Here is a 24,914-nt window from a genome sequence, read left to right as displayed (position 1 = left end):
CTCCACAATTTAGCCACTGCAGGACGGCTCGGAACATACACCAACCTAAGTGGTCAATGATGCACCTTATCTCCCTTCCTTCCTTCCTTTTTTTGTACTTTCTGACACTCCTCATCCTCACCACAATTCACCATGCCCAGCCTGTTTGGAGACTGCATTTATATTTCCCCTCCTCCATCCCTTTTTCTCTCTTTCTCATTCTCTTCCTTCCTCTACTGTACCCTATTTTTCTTTGCTAGACCCATCTTCCTCTCACTTTCTCCTTTCTTGTCTCTTCAAGCCTTTTCTTTTTTCACCTTGTCCCCAAAGAAAACCTTAAATTATGATTGGGGTGTGTTCCTTTCTCAGGATCTTAACGTTATAAGACTCATTAAACTCAGTAGATCTTACTTTTGAATAGACATGCATAGATAGGATTGATCTCTTGGTTTCCATTGCCCCACTGATGTTTTCTTATTCTTATTTTAATGCTATTATTAATATTAGCATTTTGGACAACTACCTTACTCTTCCCTAAAATATTTGCTGATTATGCTGGCTAACACACATTTTGGTGCCTCAAGTATTAGCCTTGTTTCTGGGTATATTTGACTTGCTGATTCCAAAAATGGCACCGGTTTTCCTCTACTAGTTCTTGTTTTTGAGATACAGAACATAGGCCACTTACCATACATAAGGGGCACAGTAGCACAGGGTTAAAACCACTAGCTGCAGGAAAAGCTGCTGACTGGAGGGTTAGCAGTTCGAAGCCATGAGTTGGAGTGAGCTCCTGACTGTCTGTCCTAGCTTCTGCCAACCTAGCAGTTTGAAAGCATGCAATGCGAGTAGATCAATAGGTACGGGAAAGAGAGACCTTTAATCCGGCCTAGGGAACGTAGAACAACATTAGTAATCCCAAATCGGTCTCCTGATACGGTAAGTTGGTGTAACCGGGTTGGCGGTCCCTCGGGATTGAAAGTGGTGCTGTTGAACGCCAGATCTGTCAATGGTAAAACAACTTTCATCCAAGATTTAATCCTGGATGAACGGGCAGATCTGGCATGCATCACAGAGACCTGGCTGGACGAAGCGGGAGGTGTAAATTTGACCCAGCTTTGTCCACCCGGGTTCTCTGTGCAGCACCAACCGAGATCCGGAGGGCGGGGAGGCGGGGTTGCAGTAGTCTACAGAGATTCCATTCTTCTGACCAGGACCCCCATCCCGCAGTCAACAAATTTTGAATGCGTCCACCTGAGGGTGGGTGACCGGGACAGATTAGGGATTCTGCTAGTGTACCGTCCACCTCGCTGCACTACAGTCTCCCTACCTGAGCTAGCGGGGGTGGTCTCGGACCTGGCACTGGAGTCCCAACGGCTGCTTGTGCTGGGGGACTTCAATGTCCACGCCGAGGCTGCCCTAACGGGAGCGGCTCAGGACTTCATGTCTACCATGGCGACCATGGGGCTGTCCCAACAAGTATCTGGCCCCACCCACAGTGCTGGACATACATTGGACTTGGTTTTCTGTCAGGGATGGGAGGAAGGCGGCGGTGTTGAGGAGTTATCCATCTCTCCGTTGCCATGGACCGACCACCACCTGGTCAGCTTTAGACTTACTGCACCCCCTAACCTCCGCAGAGGTGGAGGACCTATTAAATTGGTCCGCCCCAGCAGGCTTATGGATCCGGAGGGATTCCTGATGGCTCTTGGGGAATTCCCCGCCACCTCGGTTGGTGATCCTGTTGATGCCCTGGTCGCTCTCTGGAATGGGGAGATGACTAGGGCAATAGACACGATCGCTCCAGAACGTCCCCTCTCAAGTAGCCGAACTAAACCAGCCCCTTGGTTTACTGAGGAGCTGGCAGCGTTGAAGCGAAAGAAGAGGGAACTAGAGGGCATGTGGCGTTCGGATCCGAGCGAGCCAAATCGAACACGGTTTGTGTCCTTTTTAAGGTCATATGCCGCGGCAATAAGAGCCGCAAAGAAAACTTTCTTTGCGGCCACTATTGCGTCTGCAAAGAACCGTTCGGCTGAACTGTTCCGAGTTGTCAGAGGCCTGTTAAAACCAACCATTCAGGATGGGTGCCCTGATGACTCGGCAGCTCGCTGTGAAGCCTTTGCTCAGTTCTTTGCAGACAAAGTCGCTTTGATCCGCTCTGGACTGGATACCATATTAACGGCAGTCTCTGAGGATGTAACACGAGCATCTGCTTGTCCAATTTTGATGGATTCATTTCAATTAGTTCAAACCGAGGATGTGGACAAGGTGCTTGGAGGAATGAGAGCTACCACATGCATCCTAGACCCCTGCCCATCCTGGCTTCTAAAGGAGGCCAGAGGGGGATTGGCCGAGTGGGTTAAGGTGGTGGTTAATGCCTCCCTTCGGGAAGGCATATTTCCAGCCAGCTTAAAGCAAGCTGTGATAAAACCGCTGTTGAAGAAACCATCACTGGACCCCACTCAATTCGTCAACTATCGGCCTGTTTCCAATCTCCCCTTTTTGGGCAAAGTCATGGAACATGTGGTGGCCTCACAACTCCAGGCATTCTTGGTAGACACGGATTATCTGGATCCGGCACAGTCTGGCTTTAGGCCGGGGCATGGTACCGAGACAGCCTTGGTCGCCTTAGTGGATGATCTCCGTCGGGAGCTCGACAGGGGGAGTGTGTCCCTGTTGGTGCTACTCGACCTCTCAGCGGCCTTCGATACCGTCGACCACGGTATCCTTCTGGGACGCCTCGCGGGAATGGGTCTCGGAGGTACTGCTTTGCAGTGGCTCCGGTCATTCCTCGAGGGTCGGTCTCAGAAGGTGTTACTGGGGGACTCCTGTTCTACCCCACAACCTTTGTTTTGTGGGGTTCCTCAGGGTTCAATACTGTCCCCCATGTTGTTTAACATCTACATGAAGCCGCTGGGCGAGATCATCCGGAGTTTCGGGGTGCGGTGTCATCTGTACGCAGATGATGTCCAACTCTGTCACTCCTTCCCACCTGCTACTAAGGAGGCTGTCGAGGTCCTGAACCGGTGCTTGGCCGCTGTGACGGTCTGGATGGGGGAGAACAAATTGAAATTGAATCCAGACAAGACAGAGGTACTCCTGGTCAGTCGCAGGGCCGAACAGGGTATAGGGTTATAGCCTGTGTTAGACGGGGTCGCACTCCCCCTGAAGACACAGGTTCGCAGTTTGGGTGTGATCCTGGACTCATCGCTGAGCCTGGATCCCCAGGTTTCGGCGGTGACCAGGGGAGCATTCGCACAGTTAAGACTCGTGCGCCAACTGCGACCGTACCTTGGGAAGTCTGACTTGGCCACGGTAGTCCACGCTCTGGTTACATCCCGCCTTGATTACTGCAACGCTCTCTACGTGGGGTTGCCTTTGAAGACGGCTCGGAAGCTCCAACTAGTCCAACGGGCGGCAGCCATGGTACTAACAGGAGCAGGGCGCAGGGAGCATACAACTCCTCTGCTGTACCAGCTCCACTGGCTGCCGATTAGCTACCGGGCCCAATTCAAAGTGCTGGCATTGGCCTTTAAAGCCCTAAACGGTTCTGGCCCAACATATCTATCCGAACGTATCTCGGCCTATCAGCCCACCAGGACCCTAAGATCTTCGGGAGAGGCCCTTCTCTCCATCCCGCCTGCTTCACAGGTGCGGCTGGCGGGAACGAGAGACAGGGCCTTTTCTGTGGCGGCCCCGCGGCTTTGGAATGCCCTCCCTATAGAGATAAGATCAGCCTCCTCGCTGATAGTATTTCGGAAAAAACTCAAGACATGGATGTTTGAGCAAGCATTCGGCTAATCCGATGCGATGAAATCTCTGATCAAGGACTGGCAATCACAGACAACGAAATTGGATTATGATTTTAATTTAAGAGATGCATTGGTCTGTATTGGTGGCCCAATACTGTGTATTGTATATGTATGTGTTTTATATTTTTAATTGGAATATTGTTGTTTTTAAATGTTGTAAACCACAATGAGTCGCCGTTTTAGGCTGAGATATTAGCGGTATACAAGTGTACTAAATAAATAAATAAATAAATAAATACCACCTTGGTGGGAAAGTAAAAGGGTGCCCTATGCAGACATGCAGGCAAAACGATTGGAGATGTCTACAGACAGTAGGCTCCTTGGCATGGAAAATGGAACAAGAATACCTCTCCTTGGCCAGAGTTGAGCATAGCCTCTAGAAGCCAGAGATGAAAAAGGGGAAGGCTTTTACCTTATCTCTGTATTGTATGTCGTTGTTGTGTAAAAGGCATTGAATGTTTGCCTTATATGAATACTGTAATCCTCTCTGAGTCCCTCCAGGGAGATAAAGTAGAATATAAAGTTTATTGTTATTATTAGTATTATTATATTACCAGTGGTTGTCCATATATCGGTCACCCATAAATAATCATAATAACAATGTCTAAGAAATTATAGCTGATGACATCTATCCAATGCAGTTTTCCAAACTGGCACCCAAACAACTCCAAGAACAGGCTTAAAAACCAAGACGCCAAGAATTTTGTTTTTGTTGGGCTATATTATTAGAATCATAGAGTTGGAAGAGACCTTGTGGGCCATCCAGTCCAAACCCTTTCTGCCAAGAAGCAGGAAAATTGCATTCAAAGTACCCCCAACAGATGGCCATCCACCCTCTGTTTTAAAGCCTCCAAAGAAGGAGCCTCCATCACACTCCGTGGTGGGATTATTGTGATTATTCAGATGATACCAAAACCTAGCTATAACAAAAGAAAAGAAAAGAAACGAGGCACATTAGTTAATGTGAGCACCCCATTAAAAGCAGTTTTGAAAATGTTTTTCTTCTTAGAGAAGTTCTTATTTTTTTCTATTCAAAGCAGAACATGGAAAACTTACTTGATGGAGGATCCTTAAAAGTAATGTTTGCAAAAGTGTTAAAACAGAGCTGGGAAGAGGAATTTCCCTCTTTTTGTTTGAAACAGAGATTAAACATCTAAGCAAACAATTTTATCCTTCCTTCAACTTTTCCTATGTGGTTTTTCTAAAAAAATTTTTTTTATTTATTTACCTTATTTATATCCCTCCTTTGTCTACCCTGAGGGGGATTCAAGGCGGCTTACATATGGCACCTACACAGTGCCTCAAAACATAAAATATTCACTTAAATACAATTTAGATTAAAATTACTAACATAATAAACATGATTAAATACATTGAAGGTAAAAAAAAACACACCATCCAGGGATCGAAGTCTGAGGCCATCCTGTAATCAATTGTCAGCATTCCACATTAAAATTACTGCACTCTTCTATTTTTTGAAGGCCTCCTCCTAGAGCCATGTTTTTACTCTCCTCCTAAAGGCTAGAAGGGAGGGGACTGATCTGTTGTCATTAGAGAGGGAGTTCCACAATGGAGGGGCCATCACTAAGAAGGCCCTGTCTCTCGTCCTCACCAGGCGTGCTTGTGATGAAGGTGGGACCGAGAGCAGGGCCTCCCCAGACGATCTTAGTATCTGAGCTGGTTTGTAGGGGGAGATAGGTTTGGACAGGTAAACTGGGCCAGAACCATTTAGGGCTTTATAGGCTAAAGCCAGCACTTTGAATTGTGTTCGGTAGCAGACTGGCAGCCAGTGGAGCTGATGTAGCAGGGGGCTTGTGTGCTCCCTGAATGTCGCTCCGGTAAGCAACCTGGCTGCCGCTTGTTGGACCAATTGAAGCTTCCGAACAGTCTTCAGAGGCAGCCCCACATAGAGCACATTGCAGTAATCTATACGGGATGTAACCATAGCATGGATCACTGTGCCAAGTCTGACCTCCTAAGGTGCGGGCCCAGCTGGGGCATAAGTTTTCATTGTGCGAAAGTTCCTCTGGCCAGTGCCGAAACCTGTGATTCCAGGCTCAGTGATGAAAAATGTGAATGGCAAGCACTGAACAATTACGTTCGACAATTAATGGGCCTGTCCCCATGACATCACTGTGGCTCCTAACTTGCGCACACAGTTGTTGGACATGAATGTGCAATTTTATTGCACTAAAATTAAAACAGTTGTAAAAACCTGCTGCTTAGTAAGCCAGTGGCACAATTAACTGATGAACTGCTCTCCTTTACAAACTCCTGGTCTTCAGTTTGAATAACTAATGCTAATATTTCCATAACCTAACCTCCCTTTAATTGTTTGATAGAATGGCACAGAGAGGACCCCAGCGTACAGCTGATTATCATTGGACCTGCAGTAAGTTTTTCCCTCTTTTATTTCCAGGCAGCCTTTCTGAAATATGTGTTCTTTGATTTTGTTCTGCCCGTATTTACATTCCTGTGTCCTTGCAAATGGGAGCTTTTAACTGCGTCCCAGAAAATTCTGTGAAAGCTTCCAGTGAATTGTAACACCCTATGGATTTGGCGAGTCTGGCCTCAATAGCACGAAAAACCTGGTAGTTGCCATATGATGGTTTCTTCTGCTATTGTACTAAAACATAAATTACATAATTTTTCAACCAAACCTGCTTCCTCTTCCACGTGGTATTCTTTGCCAAACTTGATCACTCTTTTGACCAACTTTCTTTTAGTATGAACAGAGTACTAAAGTTTTGAGTTCACCTATTGCTTTTTCCACTAGGAGCAGGTTTGTTGTAAATGCGGTGGATCTTACTTGTCCATTTAATGCCAAGTTTCTGCTAAATACATTTAAATAACTACAGATATGTGGCTTAGAAAAAAATATGTTGCTGCTGGTAGAACCCTTTCTTGTTTACCAACTATGTGGATTACACTGGCCAACACACATTTTGATGCCTCAGGTGTTAGCCGTGTTTCAGCCCAGGAACAAGCAAGGGCAGTCATCAGGTTTGTGGGAAATCTGGAAAGTTTGGCTACACCCTGAGAACTCCCGAATAAGCATATAGCGGAAACAGTGTGAGGATGAAGGAGGAATCTGATGTGAAGCGTTGGAATTATAATCATTTACAAGGTAATATGCCATACATTAGGAGAAGCTTCATATCTAAGTCAAGTATACATCATTATTATTATTATGGAGCAGGGAATTTTGCAGCCTATCCTACAGGCCCAAGCAGTGCGTCTGTGAGTGTGTGATACTGCTCCTGCCCAGTACGCAAATACTTCATCATCAGGAAAAAAATATTTCCACCCCAAAATTACATTGCTCCAGGTTTTTCTCAAGATGGTCCAAAATGGTATTTTCTTTGGAAATTAAGTAGAGAAAGTAAGTCAACGAAGCCATGAGGGTCTTACAGATTCAAAAATGGGGTGGAGGAGGATGCCCAGACCATCTGCAATTGCCTACCCAGGTTTTAAGTGACTGAAAGTTGAAAACCTTTGCCAGACTCTAGCAAAAGCATGTCTTCCAGTTAGTTGTGTTCTGTCATGTGTAGCTTAGAACAGCCCTCTTGAACTGTGTTCTGGGAAAACTCTTTTAATTTTGAAAAAAAAATCTTTAAAAATCTATGTCAGATTATGAAGATTGTCTTGAAATTCAGTGTGCCTCTGCTTCAAAAACAAAATTTGAATCTGTGCCACTGGACTACTGGTTAGGACTGTTAGATGTATAGCTTCAGTCACTGGAAGGGCTAGCTGAGCAATGCTCCCCTTCGTCGCCATCTATCGATGTAAATCAGACTTTTCAGTTTATGCTTACACCAAAAACACATGTAGGAGGAGGTTGGATTTATGTATTCAGCATTCGGACGTACAGCTCAGTTTCAAAACTGTTTTAAAGTACAAACATGAAACAATGTCATTCATCACTTTTGGGGTGAATCCAAAATTTTCCTGTACCAAAATCAATGCTTGTGATTATATCCAGTATTTTCTTGTACCAAAATAAAGGTTTGTGGTAATATTTAAAATGTTTTTTCATTTATCCCCAAACTTACAACACTATACAACCCACTCAGGCAATAGGAGTAAATGAAAGAAGGAAGAACTTTGTGGGCTCACAAGGCTTAGGGACAGAGTTAGGGTTCCGTGGAGGGGAGGAAGTCTTCTGAAGGGTTCCAGTACTAAAAGAGTTTGGGAATCACTGGCTTAGCAGACTGGAAATATATTGAATAATTTTAAAAGACAGCCCCAATGCTCACCCTTAGCATGATTTCTTTTGCTAAAAAGATGTGACTCAAATACAATAAATATGAGGGTTATCCAGAAAGTAAGGTTACAAAGCACATAGCTCTCGAAGGGAATTGTCACGGGGGAAGTTAAAATAATAATAATAATAATAATAATAATAATAATAATAATATAACTGGAAGCCAGGAGAAGCGAACGAGCAGTGCCAGTCGTCAGTAGCTCATCAACTGGTGTTGTGGTGAAGGTTAGAGATGCGCATCCTCATTCCGTTTCCTTCCAAGTGCGAAGTTCACACTGTAATATGCTACGTAAATGCTAAGGGTATGAACGCCGCTGCGATTCATCGCGAAATCATTTCAGTTTATGGAGAGGACGTAATATCAAGACAACATGTGACAAAATGGATACAGAATATATTGTGAGACCATAAAGAAATGATGCTGACAGCGGGAGTCTGTCTCCTTCATGACAATGTGCGTCTGCACACCGCTCATGCAACACAAGAGTTGTTGACTTCATTTGGTTGGGCTCTTTTAAGCCACCCCTCTCACAACCCTGATTTTGCACCCAGTGACTATAATCTGTTCACTAAATTGAAGGAACACCTTGGTGGAAAACCCTTTTCCGATGACTACGAGTTGAAAATCAAAGTGACAAACTGGCTGAAAAAGGCGGAGGGAAACTTCTATGACACAAGCATCAAAAACTCATCCCACAGATAACAAAATGTATTGAACTGAATGGTGATTATGTGATTATGTGGAAAAATAATGTAATACCTATGCTACAATCCATGTAAATTTTATTAAAATATATTCATTCTTTGTATTTTGTAACCCTTGTATTTCTCAAACAAGTGTCAGGAATCAACTTTCCATGTTAGAGATTTTTGATCTCAATGGACTGTTTTCTTCTGTCCTTCCTCCTCCCGCATGTATTAGATCCAGAGTTGGAGGTGATTGGAAAATGAAAATGCATTGTTATAGTATCCTACACCTTCAGAAGTTGCTCACCCTGGTCTAGATAAAAGCTTCTGGCGAAAGCACAGAGTTCGAAACTAGAGAAAATACATCAAGTTCCCTCTCTTCCCTTAGAATGTCATTTCTACTGAACTCCTTTGTGTTTTAAATTATCTTTTGGAATGAGGAGCATCAACCACATCGAGGCGGGGTGAGGTGGGGAGAATATCAGAATGAGATTTCAGATCAAGTGACCTGAAGTCAGCCCAGACTTTCCTGCATAGCTAAATCTTTGGAAGACCTTTCCCTTGAATATCCTGAATCCCAGTGAAATAACCTGAAGCAAACGGCATAATGGCAATAATCATTTTAATACTCTTTGTGTTAAGCAGGAGCTCCTGGTCAGAACCATGGTTTGGGGAAACCCTCCCTTGATGGCCAGCCCTGTTGTTAACCAGGATGAGTCAATGGCCTGAAGTAAAAGATGCTGGTGACAGTCTCCAAGCCGTTAAACCTGAGCCCCCTCTGATGGCAGATGGCTCAATGTTGCCCCACAGATGTGCTGTTGAAGCAAGGCCCTACCTCCAATTGACATGGAACGGGGGAAAGGCATTCCCACGGCTTTAGGTATGAGAACGTATTGGGCCAGCCGCACCCTTCCTTAATTTTTTTTACTGCCAAAAAGAGCACCCATCTTCCCCCTCCAGTATTGCTGTTTTCTTTGGACGGTGCTGTTTGCTTTTCTAAGCATGTATATCGGCCTTCTTGGCCTCCATAGTAGGCAAGGCAGTTATCCCCTGTGGAGCAAACGTGTTCTATGACTACTGATGAGCTGTTGATTTCTCTTTCTACGCCTCTCACGTCGGCTCCAGCAGCTCATCTCTGTGTTCCGCTCCGTTCAGGCTATTTTGAGGCCATTTCGGCTGGTCTGTGTTTGCACATAATTAACAGATGTTAGCTGGTAGCAAATGACGAAGACTTCTGTCTGGCAAGAGCCTTTACAAAACTCTAGCTGAAAATGGATTTAGGCAGGGGTGGGAGCAGGCACGTCAGGTCAATCTGATTTACTAGGAGCAATCCAGGTGAAAATCTTTTGGGTTGCAGTGTGGGGATAGCTTGGCATTAGGGACACCAAGGTTGAGTGAGTGGGACGGAAATATGCCCCCTTCTCTTTGACCCCAAATTTACTGAAGGATAAATTATCAAGTTATGTAGAAAACTCTTTGGAAATTTCAATTGAAGAAGAATACAGTTGGGGGCAACACTAGCCCCACAAGAGGACCAGAAGATGTAAATAGGTTGTTAAAATAATAATAATAATAATAATAATAATAATAATCCACTGCGCTATATGCAATTAATTTTTTTCTCCTCGTTACAAAAGTATAGCTTTCTCACATTCTGATTATAAAGTAATGAGCAATATTATCACTCATTTTGTGGCGTAACTGTAACTTTACAGTTACTCTTATGGATTCATTGGTGTGCGTTTGCTAAATGGCTGTGTCTCATGCTCTTTTGTGGGTATTGAGACAACAGTGAGATTTATTTATTTATTTATTTATTTATTTATTTATTGCAGTCGATGACCAGCACCAAAAAAAATGGACAAACATCAGAATAGTAACATATACATTTAGGTATTAAGAAATACTGTCAAAAGCAGTTAAAGCCCAATATTGAATATGATAGTGAGTTAGAGAGGAAGCTATGAATCATGAGATGGACAGGAGACCAGTGACTTGTGGCATCCCAGATGATTGCTTTTTTAAAACGAACACAAAGTTATTTAATTACTTTTGAGAAATAGAATATTAAAAAACAGTTTTCAGTATGTAATTATATCACTGACCTAGCACTGAAGGGTGGTTTCAAATGAAAACTCAGAGAGTAATTTCAATGTTATCTATACACATTAAAAAACAAAGAAGAAAAAAAGCTCCCACTACTCAGGAGACACGAATGGCCCTTCCTCCAATGACATTGTATGTTATAGTGAGCACCATGAACATGTACATGAGCCCTGCCGGTGGCCTCCACAAGTGAAGCCTTTCATACAGGGCCAATCCCAGTGTTCCTTACTCTCTTCATCGGTGTGGAATTTACATGATCCTGCCCACTGCCTCTCCCTTAATTCTTTCCTATCCTTTCCTATGGCGCCCAGCAAACAGAGAGGAATTGATCAACAGCTAAACATACCGGAGGGGTTTTGGGGAACTGACTCAATATGATGGAAGTTGTAGTTCACCCTGCATCAAAACAGAGCACTGTGGCCCTCTTTGACAATATACCTGGACCACATTTGGCATACAGAACCCACATGACCAACAAAAAATACTGTAGAGGTTTGGGAGGAATTCACCTCTGGACTCCCACCAAAAAGGGAATTTGACCAAACTTGGCACTCAGAACCCCCATGACCATCAAAAAATACTGGAGGTCTATGGGGAAAATTCACCTTGATTTGGGGTAGTTGTAGTTCACCTACATCCAGAGAGCACTGTGAACCCAAAAGCCGATGGATCTGGACCAAACTTGGCACACATTCCTGATATGCCCAAATTGGATTAGAGGGGGTTGGGAGGGATTGACTGTGAGTTTTGGGAGTTATAGTTCACCTTCAACCAGAAAAACTGTGACCCCCACCAACGATGGACCTGAATCAAACTTGGCACACAGAACCCCCATGACCAATTGTAGGGATTTGAGGGGACTGACTCACCATGGTGGGAGCTGTAGTTTACCCTGTAGCCGGAGAGCAAACTGGACTCCACCAATGATGCATCTAGAGCAAACTCGACCAACATGACAAAACTAAGTACTGATGGAGTTTCAGGGGGTTAACCTGGCATGATGTGAGTTGTAGTTCACCCACAACCTTATGCATTTTGTAAAATTTTAAAAAATGACTTTTTCAAATAACCCGGGCAATGTCAGGTACCCAGACTAGTAGGTGATAAAATTGACACTTCTCCTGCAGGGTGAAACAGCACTCATTGATAAACACTCTTTGGCTATGGTCATCAATTATACCTAGCAGTAGCAGCTCATAACTTACATATTACCTGCTTCCTATGAAGAAAGGTGTGGGAGATTTTATTAAAATCCTTCCTGGAACTGAAGTGTCCACAGCATACCCCATGTCTCCCAAGATAACAACACCATGAAAAAGTAAGTGGGGGATTTGCATGATTTTTTCATGAGAAAACTCAGGATGGCTTCTTGTACATGCAGCATACTTTTCCAAATATCCATATTTCTGTTGGATGAGTAGTTCTATTTTATTTATCTGTCAAAACACTTCAATCCAGCTTTCATAGGATATGAGGGCAGCAGGCCATATACACAATTCAAAACATTTCTACATTTTGAACAAGATAAAAGCATATTAAACATAGCAACAATGAAACATGTTAACACAACAATGTTAAAACCAATTTTAAAGCTAAAATAATGTAAAACTATAGGCATGTATTGTATTCTTCAAACTAAATTAGTTCGCCAAGACCTTCGTAAAAAGTGGTGTGAAAAAAGTGGAATGAAAGTAATGTGGGTGCCAGTCAGATCTTCAAGGGCCCTTTCCTGTGTTCTTGAAATGTATGTTTCCCCCACTGGAGAGACAACAAGGAAACCACAGTTCCTGGGCAGGTGTATATAGGGAGAGGTCTCCCTCAAATATATCCATTTTAGGGCTTTAAAGGTCATTACTTGCATCTTGAAATTCAGACCAAAAACAAATTTACAGCCAGTGCATCTGCTTTAAGACTAGAGTTATGTGTGGTCAATATGGTATTCCAGTCAGCACTTTTGTGGATGCGTGTTTGCATTAACTGTATCTTCCCAGTCATCTTCCCCCATGTAGCCCCATGTAGAGTGCATGGCAGTAGTCATAACTGGAAGTTTACCAGTGTGTGGATTGCTGTGGCAAGCTAGACAAGCATGAGGTGGTGTTGGTAATAATAATAATATCAACAACATCCGCCTCACCTTGTGGCTCAAGGCAGGGTATAACTTTATTTATTTATTTATTTATTTATTTATTTATAGCATCACGAGCGAACCAAGGGTACAGTTGTAATGTATTTAAAAAAACAAAATGTTTAAAAACTTGGCATTGTATTGAATGCCCTTTGACCAGTAGCTGGCCACTTGGAGTGCCTCAGCGCTTTAACCCGCTGCGCCACTGCTGGTTCACTGAGTTAAAACTTAGCATTATTCTAAATGTCCTTTGACTAGAAGCTGGACACTTGGAGTGCCTTTGGTGTCACTGTAAGGAGGTTCTCCATTGTGCATGTTTCAGGACTCAGACTGCATTGTAACAGGTGGTCTGTGGTTTGCTCTTCTCCACACTCGCATGTCATGGACTCCACTTTGTGGCCCCATTTCTTAAGGTTGGCTCTGCATCTCGTGGTGCCAGAGCGCAGTCTGTTCAGCACCTTCCAAGTCGCCCAGTTTTCTTTGTGCCATGCCTTGAGGTTCTGGATTTTAGCCTGCCACTTTTGGACTTTTGCTTGCTAAGGTGTTCCTGTGAGTATCTCTGTAGATCTTAGAAAACTATTTCTTGATTTAAGGCATTGCCGTGCTGACTGATGGGCTGGAGATGTCACTGCCTTGGTCCTTTCATTATTGGCTGCTACTTCCTGGTGGATGTCAGATGGTGCAGTACCAGCTAAACTGTGAAATTTCTCCAGTTGTGTAGGGTGCAGACATCCTGTGATAATGCGGCATGTCTCATTAAGAGCCACATCCACTGTTTTAGCATGGTGAGATGTGTTTCACACCGGGCATGCGTACTCAGCAGCAGAGTAGCAAAGTCCTTGTCCCTGAAGAATTTTAAAAAATTAAGAGCTCTAGCCATGAAGGTCAATACAGAGGAAAATGGTAACTTGTTCAATAGAGCAAGGAGTAAGCTTACTCTATTTGTGTAAGATACAATCAGGACAAATCTAAGCAGCTAGAACTGTGCTTTTCCTCTTCATGACATGTTTTTATATGGTTCTCTTTCTCCCTGAAGAGTCTTTGATGCAGTTTCCCTCTTCCATTAACGTGTCTTTTAAAAGTTTCAGTTGCTATGTTTTCATTAAGGCATCATGCTATCATATTACCTTTCCTTTTCATTGTGCTGATGTTTTCCTTTTCTCTTCTTTTTTAATCTTTGTTTCTTTCCACTCTGATACACCACAAGATTTGAAAGCGAAGTGGTGTGGAAGAGAAAATTGGGAACAAGTATAATGCGGTTTGTGCTTTCGACTCTTCTAGTCCCCCCCCCCCCCCGAAAGTCTTCAGGCGCTTCAGTTGTCGCTTTGCATTTGCTTCACTTTCCCTACAAATGAAGTATTAGAAGGGAACGAATCCACCAGGGCCCCACACAATTGGACAATTCCTCAAATGTTATATATCCTAAGCATATTGTGCTTGCTTAGGGATATTTAAAAATTTCACTTTTTTTGCATTTGAGAAATGTTGGGAGAACGCTCATGATTTATCAAAAAGGAAGAGGATGTTAGAGCAGAGCTGAGATGGGAACGTATGAAGGCATCTTAGATTGGATTTATGAAACACTTCTCTGGCACCTTTTGGTGCTAAAGGAAGGGTAGGCAAAATGCAGCCCTCCAGATATTGTTGGTATACATTTTCTATTAGTCCTGACCAGCATAATCAATGATGGGGGATTTTGGGAAATGCCGTCCAACATCACCAAGAGGACCAGTGTTTGCAACAGGAAAACACTGACATACTGTATATACTCAATTATAAGCCTAGTTTTTCAACCCTTTTTTTACTGAAAAAGCCCCCCTCGGCTTATACTCAAGTCAAGGTTATTTATTATTTTATTCTGTTATTATTATTATTATTATTTACATTTATTATTATTTTCTATTTATTATTATTATTACATTTACATCTTTCTTCTCTATTTATTGTTATTACATTTATTCTCTTTCAATATTTATTGTTATTATATTTATTGATTTACCCTATTTATTATTATTAGATTATTTTACTCTATTATTATTATTATTACATTTGCTCTTTTACTCAATTTTATTACATTTATTGCTTTATTGTTATTATTACATTTATTTTACTCTATTATTAGTATAACATTTATTATTTTACTCTCTTTATTATTATTAGAAGGATCCATAAGTACATTAACACTGAAGAAGGTTAGAATGATGGTTTCATCAGAGTTGGACAGTCTTATCTTAAATTACAGCTTTATGTAAATATTCAAAAACATTTAACCTACTGCTGCCTTAATTAATATAATTTCATTGGTATCGATTTTTTAAAAAATTTACTAGTAGCTGCTGCATTTCCAACTGTCAGCTTATACCTGAGTCAATACATTTTCCCAGTTTTTTTTGTGTATTAACACATCATCTTATACTCGAGTATATACAGTAATTAAAAGAAGCAATCAAGCCACAGCAAAAACAGAGGGACAGATAAATAAAACTAGTAATCTGCCAAACTGCCTGGGGAAAAAGAGGAATACTCAAGAGTGGAGGATACATTAAAGCAGTGAAAATAGGCTTCTATAAAAACCAGGAGTAGATTTGGGGTGGGGGGGGGGGGGGAGACTGTCTTTGGTCTCTCTCTATGTGGAATCAGTAAGAAAAGGTTTCCTTTTGAGAAGATTAGATTGATGCACTGGGCACATCATCTTCAATATGTTGCTCAACATTATATTTTCCTCATACTCTCCATGTTAAAAAGTAGAGGATGGTTTGCAGGATGGGGGATGCCTTGCTCAATAGCAGTACGTGTGAAAAAGATCTTGGAATCCTCGTGGACAACAAGCTAAACGTGCCAACAATGTGATGTGATGGCTAAAAAAGCCAGTGGGATTTTGGCCTACATAAATAGGAGTCTAGTGTCTAGATCCATTCTGCCTTGGTCAGACCACACCTGGAATATTTTATCCAATTCTGGGCACCACAATTCAAGAGAGAAGCTGGAATGTGTCCGGAGGAGGGCGACTAAAATTATCAAGGGTCTGGAGAACAAACCCTGTGAGGAGCGGCTTAAAGAACAGGTCATGTTTAGCCTGCAGAAGAGAAGGCTGAGGAGACATGATGAGGGACATGTATCAAGTGAGGAGGAAGCAAACTTGTTTTCTGCTGCCCTGGAGACTAGGACATAGAACAATGGCTTCAAACTACAGGAAAGAAAGGAGATTCCACCTGAAGATTGGGAAGAACTTCTTAACTGTGTGAGAGAGTTGTTCAGTAGTGGAATTCTCTGCCCTGGAGTGTGGTGGAGGCTCCTTCTTTGGAGGCTTTTAAACAGAAGCTGGATGGCCATCTGTCGGGGGTGCTTTGAATGCAGTTTTCCTTCTTCTTGGCAGGTGGTTGGACTGGAAGTTCCACAAGGTCTCTTCCAACTCTATGATTCTATGAATGAGATAGGTTTTTTTCTTTTTTTTAATAGGTTGATCCAGTGTTTGCAGAAGAAGTCAAGGAGAAAGTACAGAGGTAGGCTGCTAGTAATGTCATTGCCTTGTGTACAAATAATGTTTAAAAATGCAGCTCTGTTTACTTTATGTAAACCCCACTGTCCAAAGACATGCATAAATGACTCTCAGTCCCAAAGTGCCATGGGGCTTTGGTGCACCTGGGAATATGCATTCTTACAGACACTTTGGGGTTTACTTGAGTTTGGGGTTGTGATGCCACTGAAATTGATTAGGAGTGTGAAAATGTCACTTTCAAACACAAATCGGCTATCATGGCCCTTTAGTTGTTATCCGGCATAGATTTTCTCCTGAATAGGTTTGGAATTTAAAATGTCATCCTCCCCTGTCAACTGCATTCCTCCATATTGCCTCTTTTCTTTTTTCCAGTGCCATCTTCCATGTTACTGGGTCAAGGAAACTCCTTAGTTGTGGAAATACTAAAGGAGCTATTCAAGTTATTGAATCTAGATTGAGTATAGGGTTCAGCACCATGGATAGTTCCTTTAAAGTCAAGTGCAGTGGTCCCTTGGTGTCCATGCAACTTTGGTTCCAGGACCCTCTGTGGATACCAAAATATGTGGGTGCTGAAATCCCATTATATACAATGCCATACTCAAATGACTTCCTTTATATAAAATGGCAAAATCTGTGGATGCAGACCCTGTAGTTACAGAGGGCTGACTGCAGGTGAAGCATATTTGCCATCCAACTGACATAGGAACACCCCATTGCCATTACTTCTCTCCCATATACTTATGTGAATATTTCTCTGGTCTGTGAGGCCAGAGAAATTGACAGCATTGACAAGTGGAGCATTCAGAAGTCCTGGAGAAAAGACTTGTATGTAACTGCCAAGCCTAATGAGAATTTCTCGTCTCTATGAACTTTATTTTAGGCCACAGGGTATTGTGTTTTCATACCCTGGAAGTAGTAGTATGGCAGAGCTTTTACATTCAAAATGTATTCTTACTTGTTTGTACTGAACTTAAGATTATTTCATTGTGTGTTGAACTGAGAATTTAGCCTTTGAACTGACTCACTTTTTTTCACCAGATGTAGGGAGCTAACTCCAACTTTAGTCTCAGGATAAGGAGATCCATTGAAATGAATGGAACTTGTTAATTAGCACTCACTCCAGTCCCATTCAAATTAGATTTAGTCTTAAATTGTTTGCTGTTAGGCATTTTAAGTAGAACCGACGCTGAGAAAGCATAATAAACTAAAAAAGAGATATTCCTTCACTGAAGAAAATTGAAGCCTAATCCCTGTCCACCCTCTGTAGTTTCTGAGATCTCAATCGGCAGTATTAACACAAGTAAATGTATAACTTCACATCCTTTAGCAATGAAGAAATCCCTTTTCTTTTTTGACAGTGGAATGTGATTTTGCACTCATTTCCACATTCTTGTGCTCTTGTCCACACACTGTCTCTTCTTGTAGGTAAAGGTAAAGGTTTCCCCCTGACATTAAGTCCAGTCGTGTCCGACTAGGGGTTGGTGCTCATCTCCATTTCTAAGCCGAAGAGCCGGAGTTGTCCGTAGACACCTCCAAGGTCATGTGGCCGGCATGACTGAATGTAGCGCCATTACCTGTTGCATTTCTACTCCGGTTGTTTTCACACTTCCCTTCCCCCTTTACAGTCAATTGTTATATTTCAGTGAATTCCTGTTGCCAGAATTAAAAAGCCCAGATGTATGAATTATGAGGAGCGCCCGGTTGCACAGTGAGTTAAACTGCTGAGCTGCTGAACTTGCTGACCAAATGCTTGGCAGTTCGAATCTGTGGGGCAGGGTGAGCTCCTGTTAGCTTCATCTTCTGCCAGCCTAGCAATTCAAAAACATGCAAATGTGAGTAGATCAATAGGAACCGCTTTGGTAGGAAGGTACTGACACTCCATGCAGTCATGCCAGCCACATGACCTTGGAGGTATCTATGGACAATACTGGCTCTTCAGCTTAGAAATGGTTGTGCCTGGGGATCACAACCAGATAAAGTGAAGACATCTGCCCTTGCACTATGCTACTCTGCTGCTGAGTATGCATGCCCAGTGTGGAACACGTCTCACCATGCTAAAACAGTGCATGTGGCTCTTAATGAGACATGCCGCATTATCACGGGGTGTCTGTCCCCTACACCACTGGAGAAATTGCACTGTTTAGCCGGTATTGCACCACCTGACATCCGCCGGGAAGTGGCAGCCAATAGTGAAAGGACCAAGGCAGAGACATCTCCAGCTCATCCCTTGTTTGGGTATCAGCCAGCACATCAATGACTTAAATCAAGGAATAGTTTTCTAAGATCTACAGAGACACTCGCTGGAACACCTCAGCAAGCGAGAGTCCAAAAGTGGCAGGCTCAAATCCAGAACCTCAATCAATGGCTGATACCAAATGAGAGACTTCTCCCTGGGCACACAGAAGATTGGGCGACTTGGAAGGCACTGAACAGACAGCGCTCTGACACCACAAGATGCAGAGCCAACCTCAAGAAATGGGGCTACAAGGTGGAATCCACAACATGTGAGTGTGGAGAAGAGCAAACCACTGACCACCTGCTGCAATGCAACCTGAGCCCCGCCACATGTACAATGGAGGACCTCCTTGCAGCAACACCAGAAGCACTCCAAGTGGCCAGATACTGGTCAAAGGACATTTAATCAACTACCAAGCTTGCAAACTCTGTTTTGTCTGTTTGTTAAAAATTTGTTAAAAATGTAATACAGTGGTCTGGTTGATACTGACACGATAAAGAAATAAGCTTAGAAATTAAGATGAGCACCACCCCCCAGAGTTGAACACAACTAGACTTAATGTCAAGAGGAAATGTTTACCTTTTTATGAATTATGATTATGGAGAAATGCATGTGAAAGATCCTAGACAAGGCAAGACACCTGTAGAACATCTGTAGAATTCGCATCCCATAATGTGTAAATGCACTGGTCCCCTATTTGCATGGACAGCCAATGTGGCTATTATATATCCATCTCCCAGGGTGGGCCATCCTAATCAATCTTGCACCACGGTAGGAGTTTTGAGTCCCAGTGTGTCTAAACTTGACCAGGTAATGATTGGTCCATCACAACAGAACTATGGAGAGTTCCTCCACACCACGATCATCACCATCCCACCCAGCACAGTAAACAAGGTCCAGAGTATGTCCATCCAATGAGTAGGACCAGGCAGCACTTTGAACAGATTCATAATTGTAATGAGGACCATGAAAGCCTCAGCCACTCCTTACAGGGCAGTCTCTGCATGGATGCTGAACTCACCCAGCACTATTAGCCACTGAGACTCCAACCTTGAGACCACCCCAGCTAGCTCAGGAAGGGAGCAATTTGAGCAGGCATACATACTCAAACCCAGCAGAGTGTGGGATGGGGCACCTGGTCAGGGGTATGGAATTGCAATTGACCACTGACACTCTACCCCAGGCCTCGACTGCTACTGTACAGAAAAACCTGGTGAGCAGAGCTAATATGGGTTACCAGCACCCCCTGACCCAGTCTCATCCAACCAGGTAGTGCATGCCTGCTCCTTACCTGGGAGCTTAGAATTCAGTATTCAAAGTGACTAGGACACATGTCAAATTCAAGGCCCGTGGGCCAAATCCAACTCACCATGTCATTTTATGTGGCCCTACAAATGCTGGACTACCACTCCTGTTTTCCTCATCATGAGACCTTATCATGACTAGAGCTGGTGGGAGTTGGGATACAGTGACATCTGGCAATGATGTAGTTTGTTCTGTTGAGTCAGGAGAGTAGGTTTTGGATTTAGATGCAAGGTTTGTAGATATGATCCCTGACATTAAAATGCCCTTTGACCTTTCCTCAACCCCAGAGCTTCAAGGGCTGTTGGGTTGCAATCCCCATTATCCCCAGTCCACATGGTGGATAATTGAAAGTGATGGGAGTTGTCATTCAATAACATCTGGGGACCTAAACTGGGTAAAAATAAAGAGTGCTGATCACTGTGTAAAAGTTATGACTGGCCCTTTACCCCCAGCAGGTTCTCCATCCCTGGATTCAAGGGCCCTTTGAAGGCAGCCATAATAAGGCTGATGTAGCCCTCAGTAAAAATGAGTGACATCCCTGGAGTATTGGTATTATTTGTTATTAGGCAATCCCTTGTAGCTCGAGGATGATAGTCCTCCAGATGTGGTGTCTTGGCGGTGGGTCCAAAGGCGGCCGTGGAGCCCTATTCTGGATCCGCACCTTCTCCTGCAGTGAGGTCCTTCCAGGTGGAAGGTGGTCCTGGACAGGGTTGGCTTGACGTACCTTCCTCTTGGCACGTTTCTCTCTTTCGCCCTCCGTTCATGCCTGTTCAAATTCTGCAGCACTGCTGGTCACAGCTGAAGTTGGCATTAAGCCCATCTTTAAATCTCTTTTCCTGTCCACCAACATTCTGTTTCCTATTTTTGAGTTTGAAGTAGAGTATCTGCTTTGGGAGACGGTGATCGGGCATTTGGACAACATGGCCAGTCCAGCAGAGAACCTTTGCATACAGGAGTGTCCCTCCACCCCAGTAGGATTGCATTAGGACCCTTGGCTGAAACCCTGGAAAGTCACTACCAGTCGATGTCAACAATACAAATAAAGCACTTCCTCTGACTTCTCTGTTTCTAAAATAAGAACACACTGTTGTCCCCCAGCCACATGCCTTTTAGTATCATTGAATGGCCCTGGAGTCCCATGTCTGGAGGCCAATTAACAGACTCAACAATGTTTGCTCGGTAGGGCGGATGGGGTACATTTGCTGAAGGAGATCCCCCAGGAAGACCTTCATGCTGCTGTGAAGAAATGCTTTGCTGTTGTGAACAGTTCCATTTCAGAGGGGATGTCAGCCGCACTCTTAGAGGTAATTACATCTGAGCATTGAGCTCTGCACAGAACGTTCCCTTACTTTTCTCCATTTGAAATCTCCATCAGCCTTGCTGTCTGCCTTTCAATGCCTGCAAAAGATAACGACATCTTCCCTGCCACAGTCTGCTATAGTGCATGCAGTTTCTCATGGAATGCATGAAATGTAACAATATATTTATTTATTACGGTTGATGACCAGCACCAAAGAAATTTAACAATTCTCAGTGTTTACTTATGGCTTAGCGGTACTTAAGAGTGTGTGCTAGACTTTATTTTGTAAGGCTTTGGGAGGGTATAATCTAAGCAGCAGCTTTTTAAAACTGGGTAGTTATTTGGGATTTTTTTGCAGTCAAGAATTGCATCACAAAGTGTGGAAAAGTCTGACATCCAAAAAATCCGGGACTCATAGAGTTGGAAGAGACCTCAAGTGCCATCCAGTCCAACCAGACTCAAAAAAGGCATAGAAATGTATGTTTAGATTAAAAATAGGTGTACTGCGTGGAGGAAAAACTTTCAAGAACACTTATTTAAGTATGCATTTATATGCAGAATTTTGTGTGAAGTTACGAAGGTACACATACAAAAGGACCAGAAAATAGACTGCTCCATTGGCTATATTTACATGTTTTCTTCTAGATTTGTTATATTTCCCCCAATTCATTATACATGAAGTTACCCATTGTGCCATGCTACTGTTTCTTCTCCCACTCACCGCCTTTCCCACAGACACTCCTGTTAACCTTGACAATAAAGTTATACCATCTGCCTGGGAAGCAGAGAGAAGATGGCTCTTGAAGGACAGTGCTGTTTTAATTAGGCAAAACCCCCTACCTGAAATGGTCAAAGGGAGGAAGCACCATCTGTCAAATTCCTGTTTTCATTAACAAGGGCAGAAGTTACACTGGAAAGCTGTTATGAAGCCACAGCCTGTTTATAGGATGAGTGAAATAAATGATACTTGAAGCTCTCTGAGTTTTAATCCCAGATTAAAGCATATAGTATAGTCTTCCCAGGTTTACCATCTAGAATGTGGATTTAGTGAAAGAGCATATGCGTGAATGCTTCATAGATTGTGAAAACTAGCCCATCAAGGAGAAAGGTGTTAGCCAAGTTTCTTTCCAGATGGGATAGTTTTCTTCATACAAGGGGGAATGAGATTTCAGTTGTGTGCAGACAGGCTGTCTGTTCATTTACTAAGTATCCTGACTTTCTCCCCATATGTGATTCACAACACATATTAAACGAAGATACATTTAAAATCCTAATGATAAAAACAAAATGAAAATTCCTTATTAAAACGCTTTGATTTTAAACTGTGTAAAATCATTTGAAAACATACGGATAACAAATGTGCAACATGCACAGCATTAAAAGATTGTTAGAATCATAGAGTTGGAAGAGATCGCATGGGCCATCTAGTCCGACCCATTCTGCCATGCAGGAAAAGCACAATCAAAGCACCTCTGATAGATGGCTGTCCATGCTCTGGGTTGTTGTAAGTTTTTCAGGCTGTATGGCCATGTTCCAGAAGCATTCTCTCCTGACGTTTCGCCTGCATCTATGGCAGGCATCCTCAGAGGTTGTGAGGTCTGTTGGAAACTAGGAAAATGGACTTTACATATCTGTGGAATGTCCAGGGTGGGAGAAAAAACTCTTATCCGTCAGAGGTAAGTTTGAATGTTTCAATTGGCCACCTTGATTAGCATTTAATGGCCTAGCAGTTTTCAAGGTCTGGCTTGTTATTGCCTGGGGGAATCCTTTGTTGAGAGGTGATTAGCTGTCCCTGATTGTTTCTTGTCCGGAGTTCCCCTGTTTTTGAATGTTCTTTATTTACTGTTATGATTTTAGAGTTTCCAGCAGAGTTTCCTAGTTTCCAACAGACCTCACAACCTCTGAAGATGCCTGCCATAGATGCAGGTAAAATGTCAGGAGAGAATGCTTCTGGAACTGGCCATACAGCCTAGAAAACTCACAACAACCCAGTGATTCTGTTCACTAGATCTTCAAATCCCAATTAAAAGAGGAGAGTGATGGGGCCTGTCTTAATTTTCTGGAGAGGGCGTTCCAGAGCCGGGGGGCCACTACCAAGAAGGCCCTTTCCCTCATTCCCACCAGCCGTGCTTGAGACAGTGGCAGGAGCGAGAGGAGGGCCTCCCTGGTTGATTGTAGATTTTGTGCTGATTTATAGGGAGAGATGTGATCACAGAGATAGGTGGGGCCCGAACCATATAGGGCTTTATAGGTCATCGCCAGCACCTTGAATTGGGTCCGGCAACTAATCGGCAGCCGGGCCCAATTCACTGCTTTCAGGCTGACTATAATGGCAAAATTTTAGGAATAAACTTGAAAACCAATTGAATAGAGGAATCTGGGTGAGCAAAGGAAATAATACCTCTGAAAAGCCATTCTACAAATGGGATGTTGGTAATTTGGCATTTATGCATAGAGGGGAAGAAGATATATAGAATGAATTTTTGTTCTGCATCCTTCTCAATGAGCTTTGGGTTGCACTTTTCATTAGGAAAACATAATCCTGAAAACGGGGATGTCACCTCTCTGTCATTACAATGCAATACCATCAGAGTTATAGATGTTTTCAACAAAACAAATTTTGCACTTAAGGCTAGAGCAAGCATCTTAAAATTGGGCGCAGTAATTATCTACAGTCTAATTCATTTGACTAAGAGTAGTTAGTGCCAAGACAGCCGCTGTCTTCTGCCTTTGTCCTCCTGAGAACATCATTCCAGGACTGCAATTGTAATTCAGTCATCCATATTTTGTAGATAGAGACTTCTTTGTCCTTAGTCTCCCAGTGTGATGGAACGTCATTTTGAACTGGGGGAAAAACAGGGAAATGTAGCTTTGGGGCTATGAAGGAAGTTGACAAGGAACTTGAAGCATATATCAAAGGTGTTTTAATAGACCATGCCAATTACCAATTTCCATATTTGGTCCCATTCACTCTACCCCTTATGTATTCATTCATATTCAGAAATTGAAGGTTGGTAGCCAGGTAACACTCAAGGAGCACATGATGTACTTGGGAGGATTGGGGGGCGGGGAGCTGAACTTGACAATGAACACAGGACAGATCCACAAGCACCCAGAGCAAGAGGCAAGAGGTGCAAAGGCAGTCTAGCTATGGGTACATCTACACTGTAGAATTAATGCAGTTTGACCCCACTTTATTTAGTTCTTCAGAAGGGCATTTAATTGGCTTTGTGAAGCCAAAGAATTCCTTAACCACTTTTAGTACAATATCAAGTTACATGTGAATCCTCCAGATAGATAGATAGATAGATAGACAAACAGACAGACAGACAGACAAACATACACACACACAAACATTTTTAAAGAACAACTTGCAAGTTCTGCAAGCTTCAGTTCTAGGTACATCATACAGTATAAATTCTGATTTCTGAAGATCAAACAAATGAGACTCCCTTTATAATGAAAGGGTTTTTCCTTCCACTATACCCCTTCCTCATTACACCATAGAACTTTTACAAAACTACAAGGTATTAATGCACCTCTTTCAGATTCTGGGAAACTGTATATGAAATAAAGATCAGAGCCCCCATCCTAGCTTGTTAAA

At 42.9% G+C, this 24,914-nt stretch overlaps 1 protein-coding gene across 3 annotated transcripts in view; it reads left to right on the top strand.

Annotated features, from left to right (window-relative positions):
* GLT1D1 (glycosyltransferase 1 domain containing 1) overlaps window positions 1–24,914 on the top strand; it is a 70,630-nt gene that overhangs the window by 33,279 nt on the left and 12,437 nt on the right. For all 3 annotated transcript variants that reach the window (XM_060785597.2, XM_060785595.2, XM_060785594.2), the window contains 3 exons: window positions 6,131–6,180; window positions 16,430–16,473; window positions 21,194–21,314. In XM_060785597.2, the coding sequence (XP_060641580.2) occupies window positions 6,131–6,180; window positions 16,430–16,473; window positions 21,194–21,314 (215 nt within the window). The remainder of the gene's footprint in view (window positions 1–6,130; window positions 6,181–16,429; window positions 16,474–21,193; window positions 21,315–24,914) is intronic.

This window comes from Anolis sagrei, chromosome X (genome assembly GCF_037176765.1).
Source record: "Anolis sagrei isolate rAnoSag1 chromosome X, rAnoSag1.mat, whole genome shotgun sequence".
In the NCBI taxonomy this organism is placed as follows: Eukaryota; Metazoa; Chordata; class Lepidosauria; order Squamata; family Dactyloidae; genus Anolis; species Anolis sagrei.
The sequence above is the reverse complement of the archived record's forward strand: the minus strand, read 5'-3'. Positions and strand labels throughout refer to the sequence as shown.